Source organism: Mobula hypostoma, chromosome 5 (genome assembly GCF_963921235.1).
Source record: "Mobula hypostoma chromosome 5, sMobHyp1.1, whole genome shotgun sequence".
In the NCBI taxonomy this organism is placed as follows: Eukaryota; Metazoa; Chordata; class Chondrichthyes; order Myliobatiformes; family Myliobatidae; genus Mobula; species Mobula hypostoma.
In genome coordinates, this window is record NC_086101.1 from 21651738 (window position 1) to 21665580 (window position 13843).

The 13843-nt window shown below is 45.0% G+C and overlaps 1 protein-coding gene across 1 annotated transcript; it reads right to left on the bottom strand.

Moving 5' to 3' along the window:
- Positions 1-571: 571 nt before the first annotated feature.
- Positions 572-13546, bottom strand: LOC134346669 (zinc-binding protein A33-like). Its single transcript, XM_063048164.1, has 6 exons — positions 13138-13546; positions 12052-12147; positions 9748-9981; positions 8042-8064; positions 3935-4053; positions 572-2414 (listed from the first exon to the last, which is right to left on the bottom strand). Exons 1-6 carry the CDS (start codon positions 13537-13539, stop codon positions 1891-1893), a joined length of 1398 nt encoding a protein of 465 aa, XP_062904234.1. The 5' UTR covers positions 13540-13546; the 3' UTR covers positions 572-1890.
- Positions 13547-13843: the final 297 nt, after the last annotated feature.

A 13843-nucleotide genomic window follows, 5' to 3' on the forward strand; every position in this document is an offset into this window, starting at 1 on the left:
TCTGCAGACCCTCACTTGCATCTGTTTTACAAGCTCCACACCTTCAGGTGTATTACCTGTGCAATGGAAGAAAATGTGTCTCCATTCATCGGCACATGCTGTTCATACCTCCACTGACATCTGGAGATATTTGATATTGGGATTGGAATTCTGGAGATACTGGGAATTGGGGAGTATCTTCTCAACGTCCATTGTCCAATTGCCCACCTTCTGATCTATACACAGCGAACACTCCTCATCCTCAGCTCCAACACTATAGGTACATTGGGAAAGATACACATACTGTGGGGGGGGGGGTAAGTCAGCATGGTGAGGGTATTAGAAACACATGCTGCTAAACAGATATTGGTAAATATTTGGGTGCAATTGGGTGGGCAAGTGAATAATTCAACTGAGAATGAGAAAATGATCCAATAGTATTGATACTGGGAAAAATGTCCCCATCACTGGAGAAGTTGAGAACAAGGGAGAATTCCTTCTCGATGGAGACGGTCAGCAACTTCAAATTCATATGAGATGACTTATCCTAGGTTCAGCACATGAACACAATCACAGGGAAGTTGTGTCATTGTCTTTACTTTATTAAGAGCTTCAGTGTCATCAAACATTTTAATTTGAAAGTATCCTGACAGGTTGCATTATGGTCTGGTAGAAATATGCGAACATGCAGGAGTGTAAGAAGATGCATTGCTAGCATACTCCACCCCACCCACCTTTGGCGGTATTTACATGAAACACCGCCTCAAGAAGGCAACATCTGCCACGGACGATACCAACTGTCCAAGTCATCTTCTTGCAGCTACCATCAGACAGGAGGTACAGAGACCTGAAGTCCCACACCACCAGGTACAAGAACAGTTACTTCCCTTTAACAAATCAGTTACTAAACCAACCTGCAAAACACTAATCACTCCAGATTAGCAAAACCTGACTCCTTTAATCAATTTACACTAAAATGGACTTTGTTTTTCTTGTCTTCATATTGTATTCTTTCCTGTAAATGTTCTTTTCTTGTGAAAGCTGTTTCTATCATGCCGTGTGCCTGTGATGCAGCTGCAGGGTTTTCGTTGCACCTGTGCAGACATGTACTTGTGCATGTGACGAGAAACTCCACCTTGACTTTGACAAATGAAGTCTTCATACACTGGGATTGCATTCCCATTACATTTCTTCATGCACAGCATGCTGTAAATCATGCTGAGGTAATCAATAATCATTAAACCCAATTTAAACTGACTTTCTGAGTTCCACGTTGCCTTCTCTGGGCATTAAAGAGTGCTCTGTTTAATTGGACCAGCCTCTCTGCCTTTCATAGACACGACTGAGGGAAGTGTGTGTCTCTTCCAGAACGAGGCTGCAATCTCCCTAAAAACTGAGAGGCAACAACTCCCCGGTCTCCCTCCAGCACTGAACCCGAACCTCCATCTCCCATTTTGTTCCCATTCAGTTCACTGTTTCCCCAACGTAACCAGCTCAGACACATTGTCAGTTCACTCTGCAGGTTAAATGATAATGACACAGAGAATATCTGCACATTTTTACACTGATTGCTTGATGCAGATACCACAATTCCAGAGAACAGTCCGCTTCATTTTATTCCAACACCATCTGCTCCTGAACTGCGGTCGGTGGGAGAGAGTGTGAGAGAGCTGGGGAGGAGACACTGAGTCAAATTTACAGATTAGATGTCAATATAAACAGCCTCACCTGTCAGTAGCAATGGCAGAGAATCAGTTCTCACATGCTGGTCTGTACCTGAAACATTAACTATGTTTTCTCCACTGCTGAGTGCTCTGACTTTTTCTGGTTGTATTTCAGAGAATCAGTGCAGTGAGATCTGCTCAGTGGGTCCAGAGAAGTCTGAGACCTCGGAGAACGTGTCCCACTGTGTTAAGTGGTGAGCAGTGTGAGTGGTTCAGTGTTGTCTGGCTTGTCAGTACATGGATTTAAGATGAGACAAAGTTTCTCAGTGAAACTGTCCGTGTAAGTGTGGATGTGACACATGTTGTCAGCATTGTAAAATGACACTTGGCCCCGCTCGTAATCCAGATAAACACCCAGTTTTCGGAGTTTCATTTCCAGGTGGGAGATGACATTTGGTATCTTCACTAAATTAGAAGAGACATGAATAACCCAGTATCCCTCTGCCGGTGTGTAGGGGTACACTCTATCCCGCTTGACAGACTCTCTGCAGACACCCACAACCCAGCAGGACTTATATCCAACATACACCTCCCAGTAGTGCCTCCCAGACGTGAAACACTGTGAATTCAAAACACAAAATTCTCTTAGAAATCTTCTCAGGTGATCCTGACGATTTTGTTTGGTGGTCACGTACTGGACACTCATCAGATCCTGAGAGAGGACAAGCTGATTGTGAGTTGTATCCGGGTCCAGCGTCAGCCGCTCTGGCACTGAAACAAAACAGTTACGATAAGAAAACCAGGTGGAACTGACAGGATCTGAGCTGACAGTGATGACCATTGTCTCCTCTCTCAGCCCAGGAAGCGTGGAACCCCTGGAGGAGATTTCAATCCCCACTGCTCCCTCCGTCCTATTTAACACCGTACAACGTCACAGCGATTTATTTGTTACAGGGCAGTTCAATCCCTTTCCTCTGCCCAGCTGACTGTATTCTATGATGTTTTATGTGGCTGCAGTTCTCTTTTTAAAAGCTAAACAGGACAAGCCATGACAGCTCCATTCCCAGTGACACAGCAGCCCGTGAGGGGCCAGGGCCGAGTGGACATTTATTATTTAAGCTGCAGATGCTAGAGGTGTGAACCCAAAACAGAAATGTATCAGTACAGGCAGCATTTCCCATGGTAGAGCGATCAAAAACAAGAGGGTGGAGGTTTAAGGGGAGGGGGGGAGATTTAAAGGTGATCTGTGGGATAAGTGCTTTACACAGAGAGTGCTTGCTATCTGGAACATTCTCCCAGAGGAAGTGGTGGGATCAGATACAACTGCCAGGTTTAAGAGACATTTAGACAGACATGTGAATAGGCCAGGCATAGAGGGATAAGAGCCGAATGTGGGCATGTGGGATTAGTGTACAGTAGATGGCCAGAGTGGGCTGAAGGCTTGCTTCTATACAGTAGGACTCTACGACTCTGTGAATAACCAGGATGGGGTGACAAAATCTGTGCTCAAATAAAAAATGAAAACTGCAGATGCCGGAAATTTGAAGTGAGAACAGAGAATTCGGGAATCATCAAATCAGGTTGGAACTATGGAAAGAGAGAACGAATTGATGTTTTAGGTTGTAATGAAGATTCATATTTACTGATTTGTGCCAAATTCAGCACCGGATATCAGAGGGTATCACAACTCAAAACTACAGGTCAGTGTCAGAATAAGGGGCAAAGCCTTCGGATTTGAGAGGAGAAGAGATTTCTTCCCTCGGAGGGAGATGAACCTCAGCAATTCTCTTTTTGCAGAAGCCAATGCTGCTTAAGTCACAGAACTTATGAAGGATGGAGGTGGATCAATCTCTTCAATGAAATATATCGGGGGTAATCTGAGAGATAAGGGATGGTGGAACAGACCTGATGGGCCGAGTGGCCTTATTCTGCTACTCTGTCTTATCATCTATTGGAGGGAAAAGGTTGAGCAACATATTTTGCCAAAGCTGAGGTGTCCCTAAGCTGAGTGTTCCAGTCCCTGGATCAGTGATGGAGGGAAGCAAAGAAACCTCAACAAGAAGAGTCAAACTTGGGGCAGGAGGGGAGGGGGTTTTGTGAGGGTACAGGAAGCAATTCAGGACATTGTTTATGCCATATGTGGGTGTTTGAAGCAGAAATGTTGTACACACTGACCACATGCCTGATGAGGGATGTAGAGTGTGGCATCTGGAGCCTATGAGTATCAGGAATTACAGGGGAGAAGGTGGGGCAGTGGGGAGAAGGGGAATTACAGAGAAAGAGAAAGGTACCTGGTGAAACCACGGCTCTCATTTCCTTCCACACTTTGAGATACCTCAACCTTCCTTCAGCCACATCCTCAGGAAGATCGACAGACACCACTCCAGGACTGGAAACCGGCAACTCAGACCTGTCAGGGTCAGGAATTAGTGACACCCATTATCAAAGACTCTGTCTGCACCTCTCATTGTCTCAGTAAAGCAGCCAACATCATCAAAAACCCCACCCACCCTGTACACTCTCTCTTCTCCCCACCTCTCCCATCAGATAGAAGGTACAAAATCATCAAAGCACCAGGCTCAGGGAGAGTTTCTATCCTGCTGTTGTAAGACTATTGAACAGCCCCCTTGTATGATATAATGGACTGAAGACCTCTCCATCCATCTACCACGTCTTGCAGCTTATTGTCTGTCTGCACTGCACTCTCTTTGCAAACATAGCAGTTTATTCTGCACTCTTTTGTTGTTTTCCATTCTAACGCAATATTGTGCAAAAGTTTTGGGCACATGTAAAGAGAGGTTGCCCAAGACATTTTCACAGTACGGTAGTAATTTTATGTATTGCACTATACTGCTGTCGCAAAAGAAAAAAAAAACACATTTCATGCCATATGTGACTGATGGTAATCCTGAATCTGATACGGGTTTCTATTGTGGACTGAGAGTGGGAAGGGGGCAGGGAGAGGGGAATCCTCGTTAGGACAAGGGAAGGGGGGGGGAGGGAGCGGGATGCAACAAAAAGCCATTTTGTAATGTTCAATAAAGCAATTGTTTGAAATCAAATGTCCTTGCTTGGTGTCTCAGGGCTGGTTGTGTCTACACCCTCGCCACCATCCCCCCTCCACCCAGAGCACTCCTTCTGTCCCACCTGTGCCACACACTTCCCATGACTCTCCACTCTCTCCACTCCCAACATCCTTTGCTCCCACCATATTTACAAACTCGCTCTCCACTCCACGTTAACAAATACGTATATATATATATATATATATACACATACACACACACATACATATATATATATATATATATATATATATATATATATACACACACACATATCTATATATATCTGTGTTCCTAAGACTTTTCCGCAGTACAGTATCTCAATACTCTGTTGTAAGGAAATAACATGAATGGAAAGCATGCAAAACAAAGTTTTATGTAACAATTAATCAATTGCCAATATATGTTAGAACAGCCTTTTTTAACCTTTTTGCCCTGGAGGAACCCTTAAAATAATTTTCAGGTCTCAGGGAACCCCTGCACAAAAATTATTATATTTAGAGCTCACGGTACGTTGGCATGATCAGAAAGTTGTAGATATAATAATCCAAAAATAATTGTCAATGTTCTTTTGAGTAGAGAACGAATTTTTAGCCAACCTTTCTTGGGGGAAAAACAGACAGTTAAGCTTAGCTTAACTTTCTTGAAATTACTCTTTCTTTCTCTTGCAAAAATTTAAAACAGCTCATAAGGCAAACATAATAAATTCCTCAGTTCTGGGTCGAACTTGAGATAAGCACACATGGATTTCACCTTCAACTGAAATGAGACAATCTCTGTCCTTGCTCGTGATGCTTGTTAAACAAGATGAAGCTTGTGCACACATGTCAAGAGTTGAAAACTGTAACAAAATGTTCATTGATCTCCTATGAATGGCAGGATACTCTTCTTTCACAGAAATCCAGAACTGGTCTAGGGGCAGGTCAGTAAATCTCATCTTGAGTGCTTGATCAGACTGCATCTCACAAAGTTCCTCCTCTTCTCTCAAAGTCAAGAGCTCAGGCTGAGCAGAAGATTCAGAGAAACGGCCCCTCCGCCAGCCAAACACTTGTGTTGAAAAGGGGGAAAAATACTGTTCAATTTTGTTCTGCAATTCTTCCAGGTGGTTTTCAATAAGACTCAAGGCTCTGATATCCTTCCTCACACTCAAGCCCAAGCAGCATTGGAAACATTTCAAGGTTTCCTTTTGCAACACAATTTCTCCAAAGATTCAGTATCCTTTTAAATCCGAGATTCTTGTCACTTGAAGTCAAAACACTTTCTCCCGTGCCTTGCAGAGACTTGTTTAACTGGTTCATATGATGAAAAATGTCTGTTAATTGGGCTAGTTTCTGCAGCTATTCTTCACCTTCAAGGCACTTAGCAAGATCTGGCCTACTATTTTCTGGAAAGTACTCCTGCAATTCACCATTCCACTTAAACACTCTTTTGAGAACTCTTCCTCTGCTAAGCCACTGCATTTCCAATTGTAACAGGAGACTGGTTTGCTCTTGTCGAGGTTTTCACACAGTTTTTCAAACGTTCTCCAGTGAACTGGTCTTACAGCTACTAAATAAGTTGCTTCCTGTATCATTTTACTGACCGTGACTTTATTTTCAAAACCTTTAATCTCTTTGATTCCAATAGTCATTTAAAACAATCAGCACTTTTATGTGTCATATGGTTGTGAGTTGTAGTTCGGTGTCTTTTCGATTTTGCTGGAGGCATTGCTACATTTGTAAGTTGTTTGCCCAGACTAGGCACAACGGAATAGGACAACTTGGATCACCAGTCCACGTAAAACCCATTGATAGGTAGTTTTAATGTAAAGAAGGACCTTTTTTTGTGATTTGTTGCACTAGTGCAGTGAAATGACTCAAAAGATTAGATTAGATTATGAGGATACTCAGTCCTCGTTTATTGTCATTTAGAAATGCATGCATTAAATGTTCCTCCAGAGAGATATCACAGAAACACAGGACAAACCAAGACTAACACTGACAAAACCACATAATTATAACATATAGTTACAACAGTGCAAAGCAATACCATAATTTGATAAAGAGCAGACCATGGGCACTGTAAAAAAAAAGTCTCAAGTCCCGATAACCCCATCATCTCACGCAGACGGTAGAAGGGAGAAGCTCTCCCTGCCATGAACCTCCAAGCGCCGCAAACTTGCCGATGCATTGGAAGCACCCGACCGCAGCCGACTCTGAGTCCATCCGAAAACTTCGAGCCTCCGACCAGCCCTCCATCACCGAGCACCGAGCACCATCCTCTGCCGAGAGCTTCGACCCGGCTCCGGCTGCTGAGCAACGAGCAATGCCGAGGACTCGGGGCCTTCCCCTCTGGAGATTCTGGATCACACAGTAGTAGCGGGAGTGAAGCAGGCATTTCAGAAATTTCACCAGATGTTCCTCCGTGCTCTCACGTCTGTCTCCATCAAATCAGGGTTGTGCACGGCACCCTACTTGACAGATAACAGATATCGCCACCGGAGTGGCCACTGCGAGCTGCGTCGTGCCGCCATCTTCTCCTCCCGCCTTTGTAATTCTTCATCATTAAGCTTATCAGAATTGTCCGTAGGCCTAGGCCTAGAATCCTCCTCTTCCATCTCACACCTCCTCTTCAAAAATCACCACACTGGGTCGTCTTTATAATGAAAATTTCCCTCCAATTTTCTATACACTGGTACTTTGTTTGCTCCCGTCAGTCAGTCGGTGGCGTGTCAGGGGAAGTTGAGGGAGGTAATTCAGGAGGGAGAGGCTGACGTCACAGCCCAAGTTGGGCAAGTCTATTCAATGCTTGGAAAATGCACTTTACACTCAACGGACTACCGTCCTCTCCTTTGTGGAATACAGTACTCAACAATTATCAGCCTACCATGCTCCTCCCATGCAATACAGCGCAAACCAATTATCGGCCTACCATCCTCCCCTCTGTGCAATGTTGCGCTCACCATTTACCAGCCTATCGTCCTTCCCTCTGTGTAATACAACGCTCTCTAATTATCAACCTACCGTCCTCCCCTCCATGCAATACAGCGCTCACCAGTTATCAACGACCTGCCCTATCTTGCATTAAAAACTGAGAATGGATGCAAGCAAATAAAAATAGCCCTACAGCGCCTTGCCATACTGGACTGAGAGACCCCTAACGAGATAGCTAACGTGTCTGCTCGGTCACTGCCCACCACTGCGAGTGCTAGCATCGCGTGTTGCACTTAGTTCAAAGATCAATGTTTCTTTTCACATGATCTCTCGCAGAGCCCCTAGCGAACCCCAGTTGAGAAACTGTGCATTAAAGATACAACAGCACCTGGCATGAGAATTTCAGCTAAAATTTACTCACCTTCTCAAAAGGACTTGCATATCCTGAGGAGGAAGAGAGAGAATAGGATTGAGTGAAGCTGTAGTTGAAAATCTCTGGAAGGGTTGGAGAGTGAAGGCTAAACACTCAACCAGAGGAAAGACTTAGGAACTAATTTGATCGTTTTCCACAGCAAAACACTTCGCTTCTCTACATCCTCTAATACTTCCTTCTCTTATCAAAAACTGAACTGTTTGAACAGTTACTTCCCTTCAACCATTCAGGTGAAATCAGCAATCAGCAAAACCCAAATCACTACAGTTTATTATCACTGTGACTACTTTGATCTCTTGCAATAAAATGGACTTTTTAAAATTGTATTCTTCCTTATGAAAATTGCATATAATTTATGTTTCAATTATGTTGTGAGGAGGGGCCACTTTCTAGGATCAGAAAAGGCTGCAGAAGGTTGAAAACTCAGTCAGTAATATCACGGGAACTTGCCTCTCCCAGTATTGAGGACTTCTTTAATAGGCAATGTATCAAAAAGATAGCATCCATTATTAAAACAAAACAAAACACTGGAGGGTGGAGTGTCTCTGTCAGTGAGGCATCACTCCAGCTCTCTCTCTCGTGGTCCTGATGCAGTGATGCACCACACTGGGGAATGGGGACTAGCACAGGGTCTGTGGTTGGGTGGGAGTGCAGAGTGGGGAGGGACTGGGACCAGGCCTGGAATGGGACAATTGGGGACAAATGTGGGAGGATGAAATGCAGGGTAGTGGGATGCAGTGGAGGGGAAAGAAGGGGCAGAGGGTGTGTTAGGGTAGAGTGAAACACAGAGAGGGGGAAGAGGAAGGGACAGGGGAGGATGGGGAGGGGAAGGAGATGAGGGAAGGGAGAGAAAGGTGGACGATGTGAGACTGCATTGGTGGTGATATGATCAGAAGCAGCCATGGGAAATACAGAGTTGGTTGTTACACAAGGGAGAGGTAGGTGGGACTGGTTTTGGGAAAGGGGTATTTGGAGAGGAATGACATCATCTGTGTCTGTGCAGACATGGGAAACACGGGGTTGCCATTGTGATTCAGGACAGCCCAGTCCTGGCTCCATTTCCACACTTATTTATTTAGACATACAGTGTGGAACAGGATGTTCCAGCCCAATGAGCCGTCCCACCGAGCAACCCAACAATTTTAACCCAGTCTAAACTCGCCTACTAACTGGTATGTCTTTGCACTGTTGGAGGAAATCCACATGCACATGAGAAGGATTACAAACTTTCTTTCTTACAGAGGACACTGGAACTCAACTCTGAACTCCAACACCTTGAGACGTAATCACGTCACAGTCATCGCTATGCTACCATGCCACCCCGCGCCCCCCATGGTATTTATCTGGGCTCAATCAATCCTCACCCCCATGGTATTTATCTGGGCTCAATCAATCCTCACCCCCATGGTGCTGACGGCGCCACCTGGTGATGATTCAAGCAATTTCTCTGGGATTTCCACACTCAGCGGATGATCTCCATTCCAGCAATCACACAGGGGTCAAACCCACGGCCAGGATGGCAAGGGCAGGGTGTGAACCCACCGCTGGTTATTCTCTGAATGTTTCTGAGTTTTTATTGAACTGACGGCACTTGGGAAACCAGTTTTAACCCTGGTTGCCCATATAATTAAATTCACTCACAGGTATTTAAGACAGTTTGGATCCCCCAGACAAGAAAGTGACACATCCTGTACCTTGAGGAGCCCATGGGGATCGTCAATTTTCAATCTCACTTTTACGTCTTGTATCACTGCTTCAAGGGAAGAGATTTCCTTGACTGTTCTCTTTAAATTGTTTTCCAGTTGTGTTAGGATTTTGTCCGCTTCTCTCTGCAGCTCTGCTACCATCTGCTGTTGCCTCTCACGCAGGAACTGGTGCATCTTCTCAAATTCAGCCCTGATCTCATAGCTCCGTCCATCAACCTGGTCCTGGATCAGAGTGAGGTTAGCAGAGAGTCACTGGCCAAACATAATTCATTGATTTGAATGTTTGATTTTCCAAATAAGACATTCAATGCTGCTTGGAGTGGTTATTTACACTGGGGTCAGGGTTGCTTTATTTTTGAAAGTAAAGTGGGTGCTGATTGGAGTGGGGTCAGAATAAACAATCGTAGACAGAATAATCAACCAGAATCCAATCCCAAGGATCTGACTGGATTTCTGGGATTGAACTCGATTCTGGAATTGAAGAGAGAACAACATGCACTGATAAGGACAGTTCAAGTTGTCCTTTGGGACTTCAGTAAAGTGACAAGGTTCCACATGGGAGGATCGTTGGAAAGTTTATACCATGGGATCTGAGGTGAGGTGTCCAATTGCATCTATAAACTTAGCTTGGCAGTAGGCAGCAGATCGTGTCACATATATTTTTGATGGGTCTCCTACTGTTTTGTTCTGCAGATCATTTTGGATAGGAGTGTACAAAGTATGATTAGTAAGTTTTCAGTTAACATGAAAATACTTGTGTTGATAGAGTGGAGAACAGTCATAGCCTACAGGATGACATTGATTTGTTGGGAAATGAGGCAAAGCAGTGGCAATGGAATTTAATCTTCGGAAGTGTGAGGTGATGCACGTGGGGTGAACTAATAAGAGTTGGATATAGACAATAAAAGGCAATGTCTTAGATAGACACATTCAAAATGATGGAGGAACTCAGCAGATCAGTCAGCATCTATAGAGGCAGAAGAATAGTCAATGTTTCAGGTTGAGTCTCTTTATCATGACTGGGATATCCAGCGGTGAGATACAGACTGGAATCTAATCAATAGGTTCAGGGTGGTCTATATAAAGAACAGTGGATCCCTGAATTATGTCGCAGGCTGGGATCGAATCCAGGTGTTCAGGTTGTTTTTTATATTGAATAATGGATACCCAGGAGTGAGTTACAGGCTAGGATATAATCAAGGGATTCAAGCTGGTATCCATACCAATCTGTCATGGTGAGCGCTGGTAATGACTGAACCCAGGTCCGGAGGAACGACAGAGTCCCATGTAGAGATTGAATACAGAGTTAATACATTGGAATTCCAAAAGTACATCAGTGGCTCAACTGAGTTACACCCTGAGACAAAATGTTCTCAAAACTCGACCCATTAAAAATAATCACAAAATGCAGAAAGCCCTTGCCAGTCAAAATCAATTTGTGAAGATTGAACCAAAAATACCAGGGATTATTGACTCACTTCAAGACAACAATTCAAAAAGGGTCTCGGTCCGAAATGTTGACTGTACTTCTTCCTATAAATGCTGCCTGGCCTGCTGCGTTCCAAAAGCATTTTACATATGTTGCCTGAATTTCCAGCATCTGCAGAATTTCTCGTGTTTGTGTTTTTAAATTCACAAGTTCAGCTGCTCTTTGTAACCTTCGACGCACAGTGCCCTCCGGCTCCCCCCACAGGCCGGAGGAGCTCATTACATACAATGCTCAATATCTGGGAACAAGACACAGGTTGGAGTCTGATAAAGAGGTTACGAGGTTTATATGTAAAATACTGGATACCCAGATGCTTCAGATTCCAGCATCTATAGTCCCTCACATCTCCAAAGTGTACCCAGGGGTTGGGTGAGCAGTAAGGTATGTTTGGATGGAGGCAGGGATCAAGTAACAGCGGACATTTCACAACATTTCAAAATTTCAAGAACCCAGTCTCTAACTTCTTATGTCAAATGATAAGGACAGATGATGAAAACAGTCCACACATTCCTTTCATTGTAGTTATTATTTACAGTCAGCTGCTTACATTTTGCTGTGGGACAGCATCGTACAGCTGGAAGGGTCAGTCACTGTCAGTCTCTTTATTTATTTATTGAAATACAGCATCGAAAAGGTCCTTCGAGCCATGATGCTCAGCAAACCCCGATTAACCCTAACCTAATCAGTAGACAATTTACAATGACCAATTAAACTACTAATTGAAACGTCTTGTCTTTGGACTGTGGGGGGAAACTGGACACACAGCCCAGGGAACCATCCACGATCACCGAATGATTCCTTACCTTCAGCTGCCGGATCGCAGTCTCCCCTTCCCACTTACTCCGAACACTCTGATTCATTCGCTCTTGCAGAAGTTTCAGGGACTCTTCCAACTTTTCCTGAAAGTCAGAAGATGCAGACGAACATCTGAGAAAGGACCCTTCCAAATCTGCTGACTGAAGTGGTGGTGGGGGGGGGGGAAGAGGACTGGGGGGGGTAATCCCTGATCCCATGGGGGAAATAGAATCATTCTTTCATACCTTCCCACCAGTCATGGTCACCTCCCCTTCACCCTTCATCTCCCAATCCCTCTCTCTCATTCCCTTCCTCAATATTGTCCTTACCCCACTCTGCCTCCCCACCATGCTGCATTTCCCCATTCTCCCCACCTCCCTCCTGTTGGATCGTCTCCAATCTGATTCTATTTGTCTTCTTTCTACAACTGCTTCACCTCGACCTCTCCCCTCCACACCTCCCAATTCTGCCCGATAAAGTTCAAAGTAAATATATTATCCAAGTGTTTGTATATCTTATGTTAGCATGAGATTGATTTTCTCAGAAGCATTTACAGGAAAATAAATATATAAATAGAGTTTATGAAAACCTATACGAGTCCATTGGATGTGGAATCAGTTCAGTGTTGAGCTGAGTGAAGTTATCCACAGTCCCTTGCAGCCTCTCAGCTGTCAGACATCCCTCATCTACATTCCTCTTTCCGCCTCTCCCCCTCCCCATTCCTTCCTTTACCCTTGACCTTTTCGTCCTTCCCTTTCTCTTGCCATATTCTCTGATTTTCTTCCCGTTCAAAACCTCTTTCTTCGTTCTCAAACATCTCTATTAACCTTGCCTTCCCCGCCCTCCCCTCACCCACGTCCCAATGTTGTCAGTCCCTTTCTTTCACACCCTGGCTGCTTCATTTCTGAACCGAGCATTCCCTTATCTCTTGCTCTGTGCCTATCGTCTGTCTTCCTCCCCGACCTTCATCGCCCTCTCTCTGCGCTCTCCACCCCTCAAAGTTTCCCTTCTCCGTCTCCCTGTACTTTCAGCATTTCCCCACCCGCCCCTCTCCCCGACCGCACGGCGGTGAGTTCAGGCGGGCGATCTCGCACCTTGTGCCCCTGGGCTGCCTCCTTTATCGGGATGACATTGTGCATCTTGTGCTTCGCAGACAGGCCACACACCAGGCAGATCATCTCCTGTTCCTCCTGGCAGAACAGTTTCAGCTTCTCGTCGTGCTCCCGGCAGACAAACTCCTCCTTCTGCTCGGGCGCCCCCACCCTCAGCTGGTTGACCTTCTCCGCGATGTTTCTTAGGGTATAAGCGGGCCTGGTGTTCCTCTGGGCGAACACCTGCCGGCACTGAGGGCAGGAGACATCCCCCGAGACCCTCTCCCAAACCTGAGAGATGCACGCTGCACAAAAGTGATGTCCGCACTCCAGAGAGACCGGATCGGTGAACACCTCCAGACAGACGGGACACGTTAAATCCTGGACCAGGTTTGCAGAAGCCATCTTGGTCCTCTCTCCCCTACTAGGAACTTTCAGTTTCAATTCTGAGTAAGTGTTGCACTTCCTGTTTTTGACCCCGTGTGACCTCTGAGAGGCTGCAGTCGTGGAATTGCTGTTGGTTTATTCTGTCACAAGTCCCGAGCCTGTCTTGCAGACTCTTCACACAGATCAGACCATTACACTGTGTATAGAGGTAGAGAATAACAGAATGCAGAATGAAGTGTAACAGCTACAGAGAAAGTGCAGAGCAGGTCAGCAATAAGGTGCAGGGTCATAACGAGGTAGATCGTGAACTCAAGGGGTTGTT

What these genes read in the sequence shown, in the direction of transcription:
- LOC134346669 (XM_063048164.1), bottom strand. Translation starts at nt 13,539, where the DNA reads ATGGCTTCTGCAAACCTGGTCCAGGATTTAACGTGTCCCGTCTGTCTG. An exon ending in CTGCGATCCGGCAGCTGAAG is followed by an intron (nt 9,982 to 12,051) that starts GTAAGGAATCAT and finishes ACTCTGATCCAG; the next exon opens with GACCAGGTTGATGGACGGAG. An exon ending in ATCCCCATGGGCTCCTCAAG is followed by an intron (nt 8,065 to 9,747) that starts GTACAGGATGTG and finishes CTTCCTCCTCAG; the next exon opens with GATATGCAAGTCCTTTTGAG.